A 21,837-nucleotide genomic window follows, 5' to 3' on the forward strand; every position below is an offset into this window, starting at 1 on the left:
GCGCACTCACCGGTGATGAACTGTCAAACTTTTATTCGGACATAACGTGATACAGCAGGGAGGGATGTGAATACAGACGGACGACGGCTGTTTCGTGCACGAAGCACTTTAACAGGTCCTGATGAATCCGAATAAAAGTTTGACAGTTCAACACCGGTGAGTGCGCTCCACTATTTTGCTTTTTGTATTTTCCTTTGATGATTTGTTTTATGGATGCAGCACCCGGTTTGTTTTTCCAAAAGGGGTATTAATGCGGCTAAACAGCGAAGAAAGGTTTGGAGGCATTAGGGTCTAATGTATTACAGCGGTGCGGAGGTGCTACTTTTTCTCTTCATTGTATGGAGATCAGTGGTGTGCCCGCTCTTCCTGATCTACAGTCCAGCGATGCATTTACTGTATTGTTCAGCCTCTGTCCACTCACTTAATGACTCTGGATCTAAGAATAGACGAGCTGATAGGTACCTCTATGTGGGGTTCATGAACAAGGGAGGTGGTCCGCTCACCTGGCACACTGGAGCTCTAGCCTTGCTCAGGTATTGGCTGAAGTCCTCCATCCTTTCACAAATGTATCGCACGTTATTAGAGCCTGATAGCCATGGCCGAGAAGGGATGTCCTTGAATAAAGGCTGCAGAAACAGATAAGAGGCCTTCATCCTCCTACGATTAATTGATCCACACACACACACATGCAACTGTCCATCATGTATCCAGGGAAAATTACTCCACCATCATAAATCGGAGTGCATGTCTAAATAAGGCTGATCATCGGGGGGGGGGGGGTGGGGGATGCTTCTGTGTGTAAACAACTGTGCACACCATAAAACCTGAGTGTGGGGGACAGGAGTGGAGGATGGGCGCGGCGACCGAGTGTGGGGGACAGGAGTAGAAAATTGGCGCGGTGACCGAGTGTGGGGGACAGGAGTGGAGGATGGGTGCGGTGATCGAGTGTGGGGGACAGGAGTGGAGGATTGGCGCTGTGACCGAGTGGGGGACAGGAGTGGAGGGTGGGTGCCGTGACCGAGTCTGGGGGACAGGAGTGGAGGATGGGTGCGGTGACCGAGTGGAGGACAGGAGTGGAGGATGGGTGCGGCGACTGAGTGTGGGGGACAGGAGTAGAGGATTGGCGCGGTGACCGAGTGTGGGGGACAGGAGTGGAGGATGGGCGTGGTGACCGAGTGTGAGGGACAGGAGTGGAGGATGGGTGTGGTAACCGAGTGGGGGACAGGAGTGGAGGATGGGTGCGGCGACCGAGTGTGGGGGACAGGAGTAGAGGATTGGCGCGGCGACCGAGTGTGGGGGACAGGAGTAGAGGATTGGCGCGGTGACCGAGTGTGGGGGACAGGAGTGGAGGATGGGCGCGGCGACCGAGTGTGGGGGACAGGAGTAGAAAATTGGTGCGGTGACCGAGTGTGGGGGACAGGAGTGGAGGATGGGTGCGGTGACCGAGTGTGGGGGACAGGAGTGGAGGATGGGTGCGGTGACCGAGTGTGGGGGACAGGAGTGGAGGATGGGTGCGGTGACCGAGTGTGGGGGACAGGAGTGGAGGATGGGTGCGGTGACCGAGTGTGGGGGACAGGAGTGGAGGATGGGTGCGGTGACCGAGTGTGGGGGACAGGAGTGGAGGATGGGTGCGGTGACCGAGTGTGGGGGACAGGAGTGGAGGATGGGTGCGGTGACCGAATGTGGGGGACAGGAGAGGAGGATGGGTGCGGTGACCGAGTGTGGGGGACAGGAGTGGAGGATGGGTGCGGTGACCGAGTGTGGGGGACAGGAGTGGAGGATGGGTGCGGTGACTGAGTGGGGGACAGGACTGGAGGATGGGTGCAGTGACCGAGTGGGGGACAGGAGTGGAGGATGGGTGCGGTGACCGGGTGGGGGGGACAGGAGTGGAGATTGGGTGCGGTGACCGAGTCTGGGGGACAGGAGTGGAGGATTGGCGCTGTGACCGAGTGTGGGGGACAGGAGTGGAAGATGGGTGCGTTGAACGAGTGGGGGACAGGAGTGGAGGGTGGGTGCGGTGACAGAGTGGGGGACAGGAGTAGAGGATGGGTGCGGCGACCGAGTGTGGGGGACAGGAGTGGAGGATGGGCGTGGTGACCGAGTGTGAGGGACAGGAGTGGAGGATGAGTGTGGTAACCGAGTGGAGGACAGGAGTGGAGGATGGGTGCGGCGACTGAGTGTGGGGGACAGGAGTAGAGGATTGGCGTGGTGACCGAGTGTGGGGGACAGGAGTGGAGGATGGGTGCGGTGACCGAGTCTGGGGGACATGAGTGGAGGATTGGCGCTGTGACCGAGTGGGGGACAGGAGTGGAGGATGGGCGCGGTGACCGAGTGTGGGGGACAGGAGTGGAGGATGGGTGCGGTGACCGAGTGGAGACCAGAGCGGAGCATGGGTGTGGTGACCGAGTGTGCGGACCAGAGTGGAGGCTGGGCACAGTGACCTTATTGCTGTGATCAGCTTCCTTCAGAGATTCCTCCCATTACCCACCACTGACAACACCCAGATACCTGATGGTGATGTGACTGGTATCTGTATGCCATCCACTCACCACCCCAAAGTCGTCACCTGGAGCTCTGTTTGCAGCTCGTCCAGGACCAGATGGCAGGCCTTCTTTTGGGTCTTGTCCAGGGAAGTCTGCAAGCAGGGGGCCGCTCTTCTGCACACAGCAGTCCCAGACTCTTCAGGCTGCAGTTGTGAGATTGTAGCGCTGCAGACAGCAGAGGGTTAACTGAGCTGCATACAATATAGTGCCCATAAACTGGGATAGGAAGGGGTAAAGGGGACCTGTCCAAATACAATGGCCTCACTGCACTCTTCTCCCCCAGCCCCCCCCCCCCCCCCCACAGCATTCCCCTCGCTTCTAGATTACCCTCCTGGTACTGAAAAGGTTCTGTTTCATGAGATTACTCTTCTGGATCTGACACCCTCCCAAACTGGATGAAGTAGAGTGAGGGGGGGGAGACAGGCATACAACGGAGTAGAGTGGGGGGGACGGGCGTACGATTGATCAGAGTGGGGGAGACGGGCGTACGATTGATCACAGTGGGGGGGACGGGCGTACGATTGATCAGAGTGGGGGAGACGGGCGTACGATTGATCACAGTGGGGGAGACGGGCGTATGATTGATCACAGTGGGGGAGACGGGCGTACGATGGAGCAGAGTGGGGGAGACGAGCGTACGATGGAGCAGAGTGGGGAGACGGGCGTACGATGGAGCAGAGTGGGGAGACGGGCGTACGATGGAGCAGAGTGGGGAGACGGGCGTACGATGGAGCAGAGTGGGGAGACGGGCGTACGATGGAGCAGAGTGGGGAGACGGGCGTACGATGGAGCAGAGTGGGGAGACGGGCGTACGATGGAGCAGAGTGGGGAGACGGGCGTACGATGGAGCAGAGTGGGGAGACGGGCGTACGATGGAGCAGAGTGGGGAGACGGGCGTACGATGGAGCAGAGTGGGGAGACGGGCGTACGATGGAGCAGAGTGGGGAGACGGGCGTACGATGGAGCAGAATGGGGAGACGGGCGTACGATGGAGCAGAGTGGGAGGACGGACTTACGATGGAGCAGAGTGGGGAGACGGGCGTATGATGGAGCAGAGTGGGGAGACAGGTGTACGATGGAGCAGAGTGGGAAGACGGGCTTACGATGGAGCAGAGTGGGGAGATGGGCTTACGATGGAGCAGAGTGGGGAGACGGGCGTACAATGGAGCTGAGTGGGGAGACGGGCGTACGTTGGAGCTGAGTGGGGAGATAGGTGTAGGATAGAATATAAGGGGAGGGAGGTTTAGGTGGTTTCCTCAATAAACTATGCAACTACTTGATGAGCCCCTTTAATGCATCTTCTGATGTATTACCTTAAGGTACTGCATCCATTGATGATTGCCAGTAAGTATTGTGTGTAATAGGTGGGACACGTCCGATCCTTCATGTGCTCAATGCCATATTTCACCAGAGCCTCTCGCAGCCTGTGGAAGACACAATATTTGGACTCTGAGCTGGGCAAGTCCATAGATTTAATGGATCGTCCCATAAAAAAAAACAAAAAAAAACACATGTTTCCACAGTATACAACAACTGGCAAAAATTATGGAATCACCGGCCTTTGAGGATGTTCATTCAGTTGTTTAATTTTGTAGAAAAAAAGCAGATCACAGACATGGCACAAAACTAAAGTCATTTCAAATGGCAACTTTCTGGCTTTAAGAAACACTAAAAAAAATCAAGAACAAAAAATGTGGTAGTCAGTAATGGTTACTTTTTTTTAGCCAAGCATAGGGAAAAATTATGGAATCACTCAATTCTGAGGAAAATTATAGAATCATGAAAAACAAAACAAACAAAAAACCCTCCAACACATCACTAGTATTTTGTTGCACCACCTCTGGCTTTTCTAACAGCTTGCAGTCTCTGAGGCATGGACTTAATGAGTGTCAAACAGTACTCTTCATCAATCTGGCTCCAACTTTCTCTGATTGCTGTTGCCAGATCAGCTTTGCAGGTTGGAGCCTTGTCATGGACCATTTTCTTCAACTTCCACCAAAGACTTTCAATTGGATTGAGATCCGGACTATTTGCAGGCCATGACATTGACCTTATGTGTCTCTTTTCAAGAAATGTTTTCACAATTTTTGCTCTATGGCAGGATGCATTATCATCTTGAAAAATGATTTCATCATCCACAAACATCTTTTCGATTGATGGGATAAGAAAAGTGTCCAAAATATCAACATAAACTTGATACAGGAAAGATATATATCTTGGTACCGTGTTAGAATTGAGAGTCCTCAGTGGTTGATACCTTTTAATGGCTAACTGAAAAGATGGTAACAAATTGCAAGCTTTCGAGACTACACAGGTCTCTTCATCAGGCATAGACTAATACAAATTATGAAGAATCACATATTTATGCACAACATAGCACAGAAAAAAAACAAAAAAAAACATGGATAAGACAGGTGGCATGAAGCAGAATTACCATGAGTGATAAACAGTTATGTCCATAAATGTTGGGCCAGTTCTTAGATAAGGAATGTTTTATTGTCCTCTGATTGGGGTCTGGGTCTGTTGTGATGACCCCCTCATAGTCTGAGGGGCAAGTTCCTTAGTTGATGTAAAAAGACATAAATCCATGCAACACATTCATTCCACCACTAAGACAGTCAAAGGTCGTCATCAGTTTATATTCCCAGACTCTTCGGTTTCTCTGAGTTTTGAAGTTACCTTTTAACACAAGTAATTTCATGTCCATAATGCTATGATTTGGGAGACAAAAATGTATTGCCACAGGTAGATCCATTCTTTTTTCTCTTATTGTGTGGCGGTGAGAATTCATTCTTGTTCTCAGTTTCTGCCTTCTCTCCCCTACATATAGACCCCCAGTTGGACATTTAGTACAAATAATTAGGTACACCACATTAGAAGTGTCGCAGCTGAAAGTACCTGGTATCTTGTAGTCCTGATGTGAGTTGGGGATCTTTATCTTGTCGGTGGTGATTATAAATGGACAGGTTTTACATTTTTTTCTGATTGCAAGGAAAGGTTCCTGCAGCTGTTGGAGAGGACAGGGAGCTCTTGACAATGATGCTTCTTAGATTTGGGGGCTGCCTAAAACACAGTAGTGGGGGGTCTGGAAAAATGGATTGTAATCGGGCATCTTTTTGTAGTAAAGGTTGTAATTTCTGTGCAGCTCCCCTTAGCACCTCCAGATTTGGATTGTAGGTAACTACTAGAGGTACCCGGTTATTTTCTTCTTTAGCTTTGTAATGTAGCAGGTGATTCCTTGATATTCTGGTGGCTCTTGTAATCTGGTTTTCAATTGTTCTTGGATGGTAGCCCTGATTCAAAAAGGTCTTTCTGAGGCGACCAAGGTGTTCATCCCTATCCATTGGGTTGGAACATATACGATTGTATCTGATGGCTTGGCTGTAGACAATGGAGTTTTTTAAGTGTTTTGGATGGAAACTGTCCCATTTAAGGTATGTTGGACGGTCGATTGGCTTCTGATACAGGGATGTCTCTATTTTATTGTTCTGCAGCTTAATGATGGTGTCCAAAAAGTTAATTTCAGTACAGGAGTAGTTGAGTGTCAAGTTGATGGTAGGATGAAATTGATTAAACTGTTCATGGAACATCTTTAGCTGTGGTTCAGACTCCGTCCAGATGATTAAAATGTCATCAATGTGGCGGTAGTACGCCAGAGGCCTGATGGAACATGAGGACAAAAAGTTGCTTTCAAGCTTGGCCATGAAAAGATTTGCATACTGTGGGGCCATTTTACTTCCCATCGCTGTGCCAGTCTCCTGTAGATAGATCTTCTTGTAAAATTTAAAGTAATTGTGGGTGAGGATGAATTTTATAAGTTTCACCACAGAATTTGCATCAGTCCCTGTGTTTTCCAGGAAGAATTTGCACGCAATTAATCCATCCCGGTGTGGGATATTGGAGTACAAAGATTCCACATCCATGGTGGCCAGGATGGTTCCTTCTGGTAGAGGACCTATTGCTGATAGTTTATTCAATAGGTCAGTTGTGTCCTGAATGAAGCTGGGTGTATCCTTTAACATGGGTTTAAGAATACCCTCTACCCATCCAGATACCAGCTCAGTAAGGGTGCCCACACATGAAATAATTTGTCTTCCTGGATTTCCAGATTTGTGGATTTTGGGAAGCATGTAGAATGTCCCTGTTCTTGGACTTTCTGGTATCAGGTCATTGGCTCTCATGGATTCGTCGGGCAGACAAGATACCAACTTGTTTAGTTCCTTGTAATAGTCCTGTGTAAGATCCGACTCAAATTTTTTGTAGTAGTGTGTGTCCATAAGTTGTCTGTTTGCTTCCTTCATATAGTCTGAGGACTAAGCTCATCAAGAGAATGCCAAGAGTGTGCAAAGCAGTCATCAAAGGTGGCTACTTTGAAGAACCTAGAATATAAGACATATATTACTAGTTGTTTCACACTTTTTTGTTAAGTATATAATTCCACATGTGTTAATTCATAGTTTTGATGCCTTTTAGTGTGAATTTACAATTTTCATAGTCATGAAAATACAGAAAAATCTTTAAATGAGAAGGTGTGTCCAAACTTTTGGTCTGTACTGTACATGCTCCACATCTGTCCCCGGAGCTGAAGAAACCTTTAGTAGACAACCAAGTCGTTCTACCAGGACCATCCATCACCAGACTATGAGGTAACAGATTAGGAAGGGTGGGAGCTCTCCTGGTGGAGAATAAACCCCCTCCTGGACAATACTCTCCAGAGCAGGATCGCTCATGAGCACTGCCGAGGATTTATTGAGAATCGTCTTTATCTGGATGTATTCTCTGCTATAGGTGGTGACAAATATGGGTTTTGGGTTCTCCTGTTTTTTTTTGTCTTTTTTAATGGAATTTTACCAGGTCAGTTCTGGGAATTTTTCCACAGTTTTTATTGCTTGTTCAAAAGCCCAATTCTGATAACCTCTTTCTCTCCAGCCTGCACAGATTCTCCCACTCTTGATGCCAGATGAAAAGACATTGTTAGAGGTGACAGAGGGGGATACAGGACCCTTCTCCTCAATTTAACTCTTTTGATGAATCGTAGTTAGACGAAACGCTTCGAGAGTTGGAGAATGAGAGAAACTGATGCCTGAGAGCAAATAACGCACCATCACCTCACCCCAAGCTGATGGGGAAAGCATGCACCCACTTGAATGGGACCAGTCGGAAGGGGGCACACCAGAACATATGGGGAGATTGTTCCAATTGTATATATATTGTGACAAGTCCACTAACTTCCTCCATGAATCAGAAGGGAGACCGTTGATCTTCTTGTAAATATTGGCTGATTAGAGATGGTTTCTACTCTTGGAAAGATTATTAAGAGTCAGTCTGGTTACCACATGCAGTGGCCTGATGGCTGGTTGCCTGGTTTTAGATTGATTACAGCCTATATAGACTTCATATCATTTTGGCCTCATATTTTAATTAAAAAGTATTAAAAGGTATATTTTAATTCAATTGTTCACAAAGTTATATTCACCTTTTTGGGAAATTGAGTGTTAATATTTTGGCCTATAACATTTCTGACATTCCCAAATTCATGAGTTATCTGACTAATAATAACTGTAAACCTTTTTTTACCCACATCCATAATAAATCCAACATCAGTTTTTGGACTTACTTAATCTCTGTGGATGACAGGAATAAGGTAAAAACTACTTCTTCCCGCAACGAAACTATGGGTAACACCATTCTGAGAGCGGATTCCTGTCATCCCAGACATGTGAGGGTTAATATTCCTAGGGGACAATTATATAGCTCTAAAAGATGCCACAGTGACCATCAATCCTATATTCAAGAGAGAGAAGAAATCTGTGCAGGCTGGAGGGAAAGAGGTTATCAGAATTGGGCTTTGGAAAAAGCAAAAAAAAAAAAAAAACTGGGAAAAATTGCCAGAACCGACCTGGTAAAATTCCATTAAAAAATACCAAAAAAACAGGAGGATCAAAAACCCATATTTGTCACCACCTATAGCAGAGAACACATCCAGATAAAGACGATTCTCAATAACTCCTCGGCAGTGCTCAGGAGCGATCCTGCTCTGGAGAGTATTGTCTAGGAGGGGGTTTATTCTACACCAGGAGAGCTCCCACCCTTCCTAATCTGTTACCTCATAGTCTGGTGATGGATGGTCCTGGTAGAACGACTTGGTTGTCTACTAAAGGTTTCTCCAGCTGCAAAGGCAGATGTGGAGCACCAAATATCCAGAAAGTGAGGCCTGAAACAATGGTTATTGGTGACTTTATGACTAGCAGTAGTACATGTGTCATATACATGGTTACCTGCAGTATCTGAGATCTCTCCTATACAGGCTGCACAACGCGAGATCTCCGGCAGCCTCAGTGAGCTCCTCAGGGATCCAGTGACCAGAGACCTAATCCCTCTAATGGATCCAGACATTTTTATCAAGTGCCCAGCGGTGATCTGAGCGGTCTCCGGAATGGAAAGGGTCAGTAATAATAATAATAATAATCTTTATTTATATAGCGCCAACATATTCCGCAGCGCTTTACAGTTTAACAGTTTCAAACACAACAGTCATAAGTAACAATGTTAACAATACAATAATTAAAGCAACACAAGACGACCCTGCTCGTGAGAGCTTACAATCTACAATGAGGTGGGGGAGATACAAAGTACAGGTGTGTATTTACAATGATGTATTTACAATGATGGTCCAGCCATCTTCAGGGGTAGGGGATAGATGGAAGTAGTGAATGGGCTACACACAAACGAAATAACTGATCAGTAAGCTCAGAAGGGGCGACAAATCTCCACTGGATCCTGATGATGGAGGCCGCCCATCCCACCGGTTTACACAAGCGCACAGATAGAATATTCTTCTATTAATATTGGTCACTGAGCTTTTCACTGTGTTTAATGACAGTATCATATCGTTGGGTTGAAGTTTGTATTTTTGTACTGGTAAAAGAGTGTTAATATTATGGGTGTGAAATAACCTGTGATGGGGCGGGTGTTTTTTTTTGTTGTTTTTTTTTTTAATCCTTGGTCAATATAAATCCCTGACTCACTGGTGTGACACTACGTTATGACTAAGGGGCATATTTGGCCATGAAACGTGTAAACTGGTGTCTGGGACCCCTGCTATTTGTGCCATGTTTTCTATTGTCGGTTGTATATGCTTTTATCTGAAGATTTTGGAATAAAGCTTATTGGAGTGCAACCTCTTGGTGCTGGATTTTTTACTATCAGTCCAAAATTACAGAAGTCCAGGAGGAAGAAAATTTTTTCATGTGTCACATCCACTGGCAAATACATTGATGATCTACTCCTCAACAGAGGCTCCATGTCAACTTACAAGTCAATATTACAGGCTTAACCAAGCAAAAGTTGGTGTTTTCTTCACCAACCAGAAAGAATCACACAAATTCAAAAGTCAAAATATAGATAACAGTCTGTTCTTCTTGGTTTGCTGAAAATAGAGGTCTAGTTAATTAAGATACAATGCCGTGTCTCAACACATGATTTTACACTAATGAAAAAACAACATTTCCCAGGCCTCCAATGTCGCCTGTGCACATAAATCCCAGCCACTTACAGGTGAGACAGTGTGATGACAACTGAAAAATACCATCACCTTTCCTCCGCCATATGTGCCGCCACTCACCAAACCAGGCAGTTTTCCATCTCACAGAGCGAGGCGCTTCGCAACCTGTTCTCCATGCCCTCACCCAGTGCTGCCGCCAGCTGCACATTCTCCATCAGCATCTGTCACAAGAAGGACGACTTTATACACAATCACTGTATGAGAAACATTAGGTACAATGGAGGTATGTGTACAGGAGGCAGGGGATAGGGGGTACAGCAGGGGTATGTGTACAGGGGATAGGGGGTACAACAGGGATATGTGTACAGGAGGTGGGGGTGTAATGGGGTATGTGCACAGGAGGCAGGGGGTATAACGGTATGCGTACAGGAGGCGGTGGTATAACGGGGTATGTGTACAGGAGGTGAGGGATACAACAGGGGTATGTGTACAGGATGTGGGGGGTATAACGAGGTATGTTTACAGGAGGCGGTGGTATAACGGGGTATGTGTACAGGAGGCGGTGGTATAACGGGGTATGTGTACAGGAGGCGGTGGTATAACGGGGGATATTTGCACGGGATGCAGGATGTATATGGTATAAAATATTGGTCCAGTCATTTTCTAAAACAAATAAAGCTGAGCGACCGCACATAGGTCCTGCACACGTTGGTCCCGGAGCAGTACATAGGATTCACACTGTGGCCATTTAAAAGACAGAAGTTAAAATAAAAAGAAAATGAGCCATTCCCCTGCAGTAAAAAAAGGAATAGTAATGATACAAGGTGTACCCAATGGGCACGGTACCTGACCGCATCACAGTGACATAACCACAAGAGTAGGTCCGTCCTGATTGGGTGCACCGTGTCGCGGTGGGACGCATTCACCTCTACCAGAACACATTATGGGCACCATTACCATTTCTCCATTACTACAGGGCCTTGCTCCCTCTCTCCGGGCCTGATCTGGACATCTCCTGGAGGGTCCGATGCCTCCATTCTCACCTGCATTACGACGTGCTGGAAGCCGGACAGATAGAAGCCGTCCTGGTCCTTGTCGGGCTCCTGCTCCCTCATCCAGTCCGAAGTCTCCACCTCCAATGCTTTGTGTATCCACTGACTGAGGCAAGCCTGTAGTATGGGAGGACATGGAGAGGTGTAAACATGGGCAGCCAGCGAGGGTGGATATGCTGGGAGCAGACATGGCTTCCAGGACGTCTCATGCTCGCATTGGGGCTGTAATCGCCACCCCAAATGAAAATATAACAACTCACCCGAATACACCGCGTGTAACGAATCAGCTGCTCCTCCAACATTTCAGGTGGAATGGGGGGTCCCAGCTCTGAAACATCAATCTCTGATGAGAAGTTGGGGTGTCCCATCATGTCTGCACTGAAATTGTGGTGAGTGAAGAGGTTAACGGCAGAAAGTGCACTACATAAGAATGGCCGTGCTCTGACGGTCGGGTCGTACCTGGGGTATACCGTTGTCACCCAATGGAGTACATGATACAAGGCCGGGTGAGGAAGCTCATGGCTAAGGATCTCTCGGAGATGACGAGCAATACCATGGTGGCACATGAAGGCCACACCACGGGCGAGATCATAGTGTGGTGGAACACACGGCACCAGGACAGAGACCACACTTTGCAGCTCCTCCACCACTCCACCCTGCAGAGCCTTTAGACGTTTGGCCAGATCTGCTGAGCTGAGATTTTCGCACAGCGGCTCCAGTGCCATTACTCGATCACAAACACCTTTCTCCAAAGCTTTTAAGAAGAGCGCTTTCCAGTGTTTGGGGCGCCCCGGGGGCCTCCAGAGCTGCTGCATGGAGCCTCTTGCCTCCTGGGCATCCAGGAATTCTTCTCGTTCAATAATACGGATGGCAGAGACTAGAAGAGAAGGGTCTGAGCGGGCGACTCCTAATGCCGATTTGGCCAGAGAGGACAGCATGGCACCCAGCTCCTCACTCACTTCCTGCACGCCTGCAAAAAAGTGCTGCACTAAATCTGCTTCTTCATCATTAATGTGGACATCAGTGGAGTCTGGCGAAGCCTCAGCCTTCTGTAACCTGTACAGGATGCCATCCCTGAGGCTCTCCAGGTCCCGGAGGGTGACGTGAGCCTCCAGAAGATGTCGCTTCTCAATCAGATCTCGAGACTGAGCAATCAGCGTTGGCACTAGATGGACACAGGGAACAATCAGAAGAACGCAAAGGCTCAACATTAGGAGAAGGTGTATGCCACCCCCCAGCATCTCCTCAAACCCCTCGGCCTGACGGAGTGCTGCACTTACCGGCATGGAGGTACGGCAGGCTCTGTATCACCACCGACAGCTGGACGTGCTCCATCACCAGCTGGCGGATGGGTTGTAGCTTGGTGAGGGGACAATCACTCTCCTGCCAGATGTCCCGCATCTCACTTAGGGCCTGCTGGACATGACGGACGTCCGAGAGTGCCACGTGCAGCTGAGCCAAGCCATGGCCCACACCTTCTAGGTACGACTGCAGCGAAGACTAGAAGCACATGATGGATAGAAGACATTACTGCTGGGCAGGGGAGCGATGCGGCCTCAAGAGGGCAATGTATGCAGTGGGCAGATATTATACCCAAGCTGCACGTGTACCCAGACCATACCCACGTTGCGCGTGTATCCAGACCATACCCACGCTGCGCGTGTACCCAGACCATACCCACGCTGCGCGTGTACCCAGACCATACCCACGCTGCGCGTGTACCCAGACCATACCCACGCTGCGCGTGTACCCAGACCATACCCACGCTGCGCGTGTACCCAGACCATACCCACGCTGCGCGTGTACCCAGACCATACCCATGCTGCGCGTGTACCCAGACCATACCCACATTGCGCGTGTACCCAGACCATACCCACGCTGAGGACCATACCCACACTGCGCGTGTACCCAGACCACACCTACGCTGCGCGTGTATCCAGACCATACCCATGCTGCGCATGTACCCAGACCATACCCACGCTGCGCATGTACCCAGACCATACCCACGCTGTGCATGTACCCAGACCATGCCTACACTGCATATACAAGTACATCTCACAAAATTAGAATATCATCAAAAAGTGAATTTATTTCAGTTCTTCAATACAAAAACTGAATATTCTATAGAGTAATTACAGAGTGATCTATTTCACGTGATTATTTCTGTTAATGTTGATGATTATGGCTTACAGCCAATGAAATCCCAAAAGTCATTATCTCAGTAAATTAGAATACTTTATAACACTAGGTTGAAAAATGATTGTAAAATCTGCAATGTACTACTGAAATGTATGTTCAGTAAATGCCCTCAGTACTTGGTCGTGGCTCCTTTTTAATCAATTACTGCATCAATGCGGCGTGGTATGGAGGCAATCAGCCTGTGGCACTGCTGAGGGGTTATGGAAGCTCAGGTTGCTTTGATAGCAGCCTTCAGCTCGTCTGCATTGTTGGGTGTGGTGTCTCATCTTCCTCTTGACAATTCACATAGATTCTCTATGGGGGTTAAGATCAGGCGAGTTTGCTGCCAATCAATCACAGTGATACTATTGTTTTTACACCAGGTATTGGTACTTTTGGCAGTGTGGACAGGTGCCAAGTCCTGCTGGAGAATGACATTTCCATCTTCAAAAAGCTTGTCGGCAGAGGGAAGCATGAAGTGCTCTAAAATGTCCTGGTAGACGGCTGCGCTGACTTTGGTCTTGATAAAACACAGTGGACCTACACCAGCAGATGACATGGCTCCCTAAACCATCAATGATTGTGGAGACTTCACACTAGACCTCCAGCAGCTTGGATTGTGGCCTCCACTCTTCCTCCAGACTCTGGGACCTTGGACCACTGACAACAGTCCAGTTCTTCTCCTCCTTGACCCAGGTAAGACTCTTCTGGTGTTGTCTATTGGCCATGAGTGGCTGACACTAGGAATGTGACACTTGTAGCCCATGTCCTGGATACGTCTGTGTGTGGTGAAGCAATGACTCCAGCAGCAGTCCACTCCTTGTGAATCTCCCCCACATTATTGAATGGCATTTTCTTAATCCTTTCCAGGCTGCGGTTATCCCAGTTGCTTGTGCACCTTTTTCTACTACACTTTCTCCTTACACTCCACTCTCCATTAATCTTCTCGGATACAGCACTGTGTGAACAGCCGGCTTCTTTAGCAATGACCTTTGGTGGCTTACCTTCCTTGTGCAGTGTATCAGTGACGCCTTCTGGACATCTGTCAGGTCAGCAGTCTACCCCATGATTGTGGAGCTACTGAAACAGACTAAGGGACCTTTATAAACGCTTAGCAGCCTTTACAGGTGATTATTGTTAATTATTCAAATTTACTGAGATACTGACTTTTGGGTTTTCATTGGCTGTAAGCCATAATCATCAACATTAACAGAAATAAACACGTGAAATAGATCACTCTGTGTAATGACTCTATAGAATATAGGAGATACTTTTTGATGATATTGTAATTTTGTGAGAAGCACCCATCTGCTCATATGATCCCAACACTGCACATATATTCAGTGTAAAGTGAAGCGTGGAGTAACAGCAGTGTATAACACAAGTGAGAAGACGGCAATCCCCTTAATCGCAGTTCTCCCCATAAACAGAGGGGTCGGGCCTGCACATTCAACACTAAATAAGAACAGAACAAAATATAAATTATTAAACTGAAAATGAAGAACCAGGAAAAAATGTGGCAAAGTAAAAAGATTCCAGAAATAGAAGCTCTCTAGAAAAAAATATCTATCAAGAAAATGCAAACTGAAGAAAAGAGAAATGTAAAAGGCACAATGTGTGAATGTTGTTAATATGTTGATGACCCATTGGTAGTGTTGAGCGATACCGTCCGATACTTGAAAGTATCGGTATCGGAAAGTATCGGCCGATACCGGCAAAGTATCGGATCTAATCCGATACCGATACCCGATACCAATACAAGTCAATGGGACACCAAGTATCGGACGGTATCCCTGATGGTTCCCAGGGTCTGAAGGAGAGGAAACTCTCCTTCAGGCCCTGGGATCCATATTAATGTGTAAAATAAAGAATTAAAATAAAAAATATTGCTATACTCACCTCTCCGACGCAGCCTGGACCTCACCGAGGGAACTGGCAGCGTTCTTTGCTTAAAATGCGCGCGTTTCCTGCCTCCCGTGACGTCACGGCTTGTGATTGGTCGCGTGCCGCCCATGTGGCCGCGATGCGACCAATCACAGCAAGCCGTGACGTAATTTTCAGGTCCTCAATGCCTAATTCTAGGCATTCAGGATTTTAAAATTACGTTCCGGCTTGTGATTGGTTGCGTCGCGGTCACATGGGCGACGCGTCCAATCACAAGCCGTGACGTCACGGGAGGTAGGAAACGCGCGCATTTTAAAATTACGTCACGGCTTGTGATTGGTTGCGTGCCGCCCATGTGACCGCGACCAATCACAGCAAGCCGTGACGTAATTTCAGGTCCTGAATGCAGAATTAGGCATACAGGACCTGAAATTACGTCACGGCTTGCTGTGATTGGTCGCGTCGCGGTCACATGGGCGGCACGCAACCAATCACAAGCCGTGACGTAATTTTAAAATGCACGCGTTTCCTGCCTCCCGTGACGTCACGGCTTGTGATTGGTCGCGTCGCCCATGTGACCGCGACGCGACCAATCACAAGCCGGAACGTAATTTTAAAATCCTGAATGCCTAGAATTAGGCATTGAGGACCTGAAATTACGTCACGGCTTGCTGTCATTGGTCGCGTCGCGGCCACATGGGCGGCACGCGACCAATCACAAGCCGTGACGTCACGGAAGGAAGTAAACGCGCGCATTTTAAGCAAAGAACGCTGCCGGTTCCCTCGGTGAGGTCCAGGCTGCGTCGGAGAGGTGAGTATAGCAATATTTTTTATTTTAATTCTTTCTTTTACACATTAATGTTGTTTCGATACCGATACCCGATACCACAAAAGTATCGGATCTCGGTATCGGAATTCCGATACCCGCAAGTATCGGCCGATACCCGATACTTGCGGTATCGGAATGCTCAACACTACCCATTGGTGCTCTGCAATATGAAGGACAATCTATGCGTGTTGTTTGCACACTCCAGCAGTGAGAGATGGCTTCCCTCCATCTTCCCTCAAGCCTGTGGTGGAATGACTGAATGAGAAGTTGTGACCTATAAAAAGGAGGATCTGCCTGTGTTCAGAGACTCTACATTAAAGACGTCATGGCATCATGGCTCCAACTGAAGAAATACAGAGCTGCCTTATTGACCATCACTGAACCCTCAAAGACCTTTAGAGAACCCAGGTTGGGACAATCGGGTCACCTGGCCTCGTACACTAATGGACTGTCCGCTTCCTAAGCTTGTTACCTCCTCACTGTGGGGGCCCGCCAAACACAGGGATCCACTGGTTGGGGGGGTACTGGGCCCCGGAAGCAGCTCTAATCCCAGCATGACAGCGGAAGGGTGAGACCCTGTAATGTGCACCATCTTGGGTATTTGCTGGGACTGGGACTGATCTGTATGCTATTGTGTGTTGTGGGTCACTAAATCATTGTAACACTGTTACCCTCACCCGGTGTTGTCTGTGTAGTGTTCTGCCCACACGGAGAGAGTGCGGGCGTTCAGTGGTATGTGCCCAGGTCCATGCGGTCTTTCTAAAGACAGCCAGGCCAGCGGACGAGAGCACCCATTAACCCTGTAACTCCACATCTGTCTGGGATCACATGACAAGACAGAAGGATCCTTACAAGACTCATACACAGAAGATCTGGGGAAGTTCTCCAAGAGGTTTGGCACAACCTGCTGAGATGCTCCATAACCAGTGTACAACTGACGAGAAAAAGTGTTGAAGGTGATGGGAAGTCACCAGAGACTGATGGATGCGACGGATGGTCACCAGAGACTCATGAAGGAGGCGACAGGCAGTCACCAGATACCGATGATGGAGGTGACGGGCAGTCACCAGAGACTGATGATGGAGGCGACGGGCAGTCACCAGATACTGGTGATGGAGGCGACTGGCAGTCACCAGATACTGATGATGGAGGCGACGGGCAGTCACCAGATACTGGTGATGGAGGCGACGGGCAGTCACCAGATACTGATGATGGAGGCGACGGGCAGTCACCAGATACTGATGATGGAGGCGACTGGCAGTCACCAGATACTGATGATGGAGGCGACGGGCAGTCACCAGATACTGGTGATGGAGGCGACGGGCAGTCACCAGATACTGATGATGGAGGCGACGGGCAGTCACCAGATACTGATGATGGAGGTGACAGGCGGTCACCAGATACTGATGATGGAGGCGACGGGCGGTCACCAGATACTGATGGGATTTACATTTCTCTTCATTCACTTTGCATTGATAATTGAACAAAATACAAAGTTACTTTACAAATGTTTTATTCTGATGTGGTGAAAAAGCTGCAAAAAAACTGTATACACACACGTACACACACAGATTGTGGTAAAGCTGGAGGACTTTGTGGGACTTTCAGGGGGGAACTTTGTATCTTTGGGCCATTTTCTTGATCTTTGCTGGTAATGATTGGAGCCCTGGTCTGACATTCTGTATGAACATGGTGGGAAATCTGTGTGCACCTTCTGTAGAAAAACAAGCAGAATTCTTACCTTCAGCCGGGACTGTATGGAGTTATTCCGCTGGGCCTCCCGCCTCCGATACTGGGCGAGGTGGATCAGCTGGTCAGGACGACAGAAGATACCCGAGGCCCATTTCAGTGCTGCCCCTCGTGCCAAATGCTCTGCCTTCTCCAGGGCCGAAGTCTCATCTGTATCACACAACATGGGATGGACCAGGCGGTGTTATGAACACACACACTATACATATACACTAAACAAACACAATATACACACACACCATATACACACTATACATACACCCACACTACATACACATACAATATACACACACAATACATACACACAATATACACACACTACATACACATACACACACACTACATACACATACACACAATATACACACACTACATACACATACAATATACACACTCTATACATACACACTAACACAATATACACACACTACATACACACAATATACACACTATACATACACCCAATATACACTCACAATATACACACTATAAATACAAACACAATATACACACACAATATACACACAATATACATACACACAATATACACACACACTACATACACGCTATAAATACAAACAATATACACACTGTCAGGAATCCCACCACTATGACACGAATCCCACCACTATGACACGGATCCCGGGGATGATCCCTTTATCATCCCCACCACTCACACCAATTTGTCATGAACCGGGGTTGTTTGGTTGCTCCTGGTTCTTTCTGAAAGGGATTTATCTATATCCCACTTCCCAGTTCCGGTTTGGAACTTGCAGCTCTCTGGCACCCCCTTACCCTCAGGTCAGTCAGAGTACTACACCTAGGGTAATTAGTCGCCAGAAAGGCTGCCTGCTATGTATTGGCTATTGGGCACACTGCAGCGAGGGTGATATAACTACTCCCACTCAGGTGGGAACAATAATTATCAATGCCGCCGGTCGCTACAAAGCCTTGCAAACTCACAGGACAAAGTATGCTGCCACCAGCTCCAATTTTCAAAGTATTGAAGGGTCCGGAGCCAACCCAAATCAGTAGCGTAATTCTCTTCAGATCACGTGACCGACATTATAGAGCAGGGAGAGACAAGCTAATAAATTATATATAAAAAAATATATAAGTATGTGCTGCTAATAGACTTCAGTTGAGGACTTTTTTCATAGCACTAGCACTTTAATTACACATAGGTCATTATTATGTTGTTGATGATGATGGTATATATATATAACAGTGTTGCTGATAAGCCTATCATGTTGACTACTATACGGCATATGGTACTTACCCAACGACTTAGGTTTTTGAACGTGTGCTTTCTACCTTTTACTTGATAGTAGCTCTATTCTTATAGATGGGTATTTGCCCTCACTGTTCTGTACGATTTTTGGTTGTTTTTTGTATATTGTTGTCCCCTTGTCAATCATTTTTTATCTTTAAAAATTTTATAATATTATACTAATAAAATTTTCACTATTTTATGGCATATGGCTTCCTGTTCTATATTTTGATGCTAATAAATTATTTTTTTTTGCATTTACAAAGTATAAAAGGATATTATAAAGAAGACACAATTATGTGTACATTACAATTACAAATAAAAGAAGGATTAAAATTGAAAAGAACACTTACAGGTTGTTCAGATCATTTCATATCATCATGGCTGGCCTGTGGGCTTTGTAGGATGCACACATCTAGATAGATGTCACATCTATATAGCAGCAAGACCCCCTCCGGACACAGACGCTGAAGCCTCCTGCTTCACACAGATATTTCCTAGCCTCTAGCCCAGGCACTCCCCCTGTGGTGACATCACTTAGGGGCTGAAACTTCCCCTTTACTTAGACGTAGGAAAACTATTTTTATGCCTAGCTCGTGGTATGAATCTCGTATATGAAATACACCAGGTTCCCGAGGTGCACCACGTCAGGGCGATTCTTTTAAGTGTAAACCCAAAATAATTACATGAACCGCTTACTGAGAAATCCGCACTTTGCCCTTGTTGCGTTTAGCTGCTAGCGCTTTCAGTGAGTGATAGATCTATCGATGGGCATCTTGAATATTTAATTCTTATATGTCTAGCCCGGATTGGTGCCCTGAGATATCCTGTTAATCGAACAAAGAAACGCCAGCAGGTTGGAAGTGGCTATACCAGTTTTGGCCAGTATTTGATGGGAGGGGGAATGAGGAGTCTAGGGAGACTGGAATTTGCAGCAAACAGCCATAAAACTTCAGTGATTCTAGTGAGGATTTTGAATTACACACATAGCAGCAGGCAGAGTAAAAAGAGGGGGGTCAGAATGACCCACAGCATGTCTGTACCATGGTACTTTCCAGAACTAATCTCATATGACATTTTTACATTATCATGGCACACTATACATACACACAATATACACACACTACATACACACAATATACATACAAACAATTTCCACACTATACATAATGTGGCGTTGCGCCTACTGTTTGTGTTGGGGAACACTCGCTTGGTAGCGGATTAACGTAGTCAGGCAAGGTTATTCACACAAAACAGTCTATACGGTTTATTTAAGCGTCATAAACCGCATCGGAAGCCAGGCTGCACATCACCAGCTTACACATAGTCCATTACTTCATCACGTATGGCTTTACAAAGCATTCACTAGTCACGCCTGTATCTCTCCAGTCACCCGTAACTGTCCTTTGTCAGTGCACATAGTTCTTTCTCCATACCCGGGGTTACCTCTCAGGAGCTCCTGCTCCACAGGCTGACGCCTTGCCAGTCCTGGCTTCGCCAACACAGAAGCCGTCCCAGGCTCTGCAGGAACATGGTCTCACCAGGTGCTTCCAGGAAGTCTCCACTTACAGGAGCTTCCAACACCGACCATCCAGGTCCACGGTCTCTCCACGTGCTCTTCAGGAAGTGTCCACTTGCCAGAGCTTCCAACACAGACCTGACCTCTTTCAGGATCTAAAACACAGACCATTCAGGTCCAAACACTCATCATGTGACCAGACCTCAGTCACATTATATGGTTGTAACCACCCCCATGTGTGGTTAGCCAATTCCCGCCCAGCTCTTTGACTAACCCTATAAGCCCCCCTTATAAGTAAACACAACAACCACTTGTGGAACTATAAGTCCCAGCATAAACATATTTTGCGCTTACAGCACAGAGAACCTCTGCAACACATACCGGGCCATTTACAATAACGCCAGTCCCTAATTCACCATCATAATTATGCCTCCAAGTGCATTCTGAAGCGCATACAGCGCCCCCTGGCTGTAACATGGGTCACTGCATCACAATACATACACAATATGCACACCATCCATACACACAAAATACACACAGTAAACATACACACAATATACACTATACATACACACACAATATACACACACTAAACATACAAACTATACACACACTATTCATACACCCAATATACAAACTATACATACACAATATACACTACACACAATACATACACAATATACAGTATACACACACAATACATACACAATATATACTATACATATACACAATTACACACTATACATACATACATACAATATACATACACACAATATACGTACACACAATATACACACTACACACACGGGGTGTGACATACACACACCATTACTGACTTCCCATAGATCACAGGACACGGAGTGGAGATCTACCATATATACAGTACAGTAACACAGGTCATATACACATCATGGCAGACATGAAAGACTCACCTTCTGCAGACATGACCAGCATCACAGATGGAGGAAAGGAAGGCGGACATCCTGCGCAGATCCAGAGCAGGATGTGAAGGGAGGAGAGGGACACCGGACACACCACGCTTGTCACAGGACACGGGGAGGGTTATATACTTCAGGATGCGAGAGTACAAGGCTGCAGTGCTGTGAGATCATATCAGACATCTCAGGGCATGGAGTCGCCCTCAAAACCAGCGCATAGTCGTCCCCCATACCAGCACACAGTGGCCCCCCAATACCGGCGCACAGAGTCGCCCCCCCCATACTGGCTGCAAGGAAAACCCACATGAAAAAGAGACGGGTTACGGATATCACCCTGCTGTCACCAATCTGTGACGGAGAATACAGTGTCA

General features: G+C 47.3%; 1 protein-coding gene across 2 annotated transcripts in view; it reads right to left on the minus strand.

Annotated features, from left to right (window-relative positions):
* The window catches only part of EXOC3L1 (exocyst complex component 3 like 1), a 43,064-nt gene extending 21,502 nt beyond the window's left edge, over positions 1-21,562 (minus strand). For both annotated transcript variants that reach the window (XM_077289026.1, XM_077289025.1), the window contains exons 1-10: positions 21,461-21,562; positions 17,732-17,889; positions 12,380-12,599; positions 11,559-12,264; positions 11,360-11,477; positions 11,091-11,216; positions 10,168-10,268; positions 3,857-3,967; positions 2,567-2,708; positions 504-626 (exon numbers count right to left, since the gene is read on the minus strand). In XM_077289026.1, the coding sequence (XP_077145141.1) occupies positions 504-626; positions 2,567-2,708; positions 3,857-3,967; positions 10,168-10,268; positions 11,091-11,216; positions 11,360-11,477; positions 11,559-12,264; positions 12,380-12,599; positions 17,732-17,889; positions 21,461-21,482 (1,827 nt within the window). In that variant the 5' untranslated portion in view covers positions 21,483-21,562. The remainder of the gene's footprint in view (positions 1-503; positions 627-2,566; positions 2,709-3,856; positions 3,968-10,167; positions 10,269-11,090; positions 11,217-11,359; positions 11,478-11,558; positions 12,265-12,379; positions 12,600-17,731; positions 17,890-21,460) is intronic.
* Between the last annotated feature and the right edge of the window lie 275 nt (positions 21,563-21,837).

Source organism: Ranitomeya variabilis, chromosome 2 (assembly GCF_051348905.1).
Source record: "Ranitomeya variabilis isolate aRanVar5 chromosome 2, aRanVar5.hap1, whole genome shotgun sequence".
NCBI lineage: Eukaryota > Metazoa > Chordata > Amphibia > Anura > Dendrobatidae > Ranitomeya > Ranitomeya variabilis.